This window comes from Penaeus monodon, chromosome 27 (assembly GCF_015228065.2).
Source record: "Penaeus monodon isolate SGIC_2016 chromosome 27, NSTDA_Pmon_1, whole genome shotgun sequence".
Taxonomy (NCBI): Eukaryota; Metazoa; Arthropoda; class Malacostraca; order Decapoda; family Penaeidae; genus Penaeus; species Penaeus monodon.
In genome coordinates, this window is record NC_051412.1 from 31,411,506 (window position 1) to 31,411,706 (window position 201).

Genomic DNA, 201 nt, shown 5'->3' on the forward strand with positions numbered 1-201 from the left:
AACACTCACTGGCTTGACTCGGTTCTTCCTTCGGTCCTTCATAAGAAGCACCAGCATAGTCACCAGCAAAGCCACGTTCATGAGGGAGCCAAAGCCCACCATGGCGTACCCCTCATGCAGCGAGGAAGAATGGCATAGGCCTACATCATCGTCCGTCTCAGGCTGTTTTCAGAAGAGGGGGGGGGGGGGGGTATGGTTAGA

At 55.2% G+C, this 201-nt stretch overlaps 1 protein-coding gene across 1 annotated transcript in view; it reads right to left on the reverse strand.

Annotated features, from left to right (window-relative positions):
• The window catches only part of LOC119590791 (pectinesterase inhibitor 10-like), a gene marked incomplete in the record, with an annotated part of 4,496 nt that overhangs the window by 3,140 nt on the left and 1,155 nt on the right, over positions 1-201 (reverse strand). Inside the window, 1 exon segment of the mRNA XM_037939504.1 lies at positions 10-162. Within this exon segment, the coding sequence (XP_037795432.1) occupies positions 10-162 (153 nt within the window).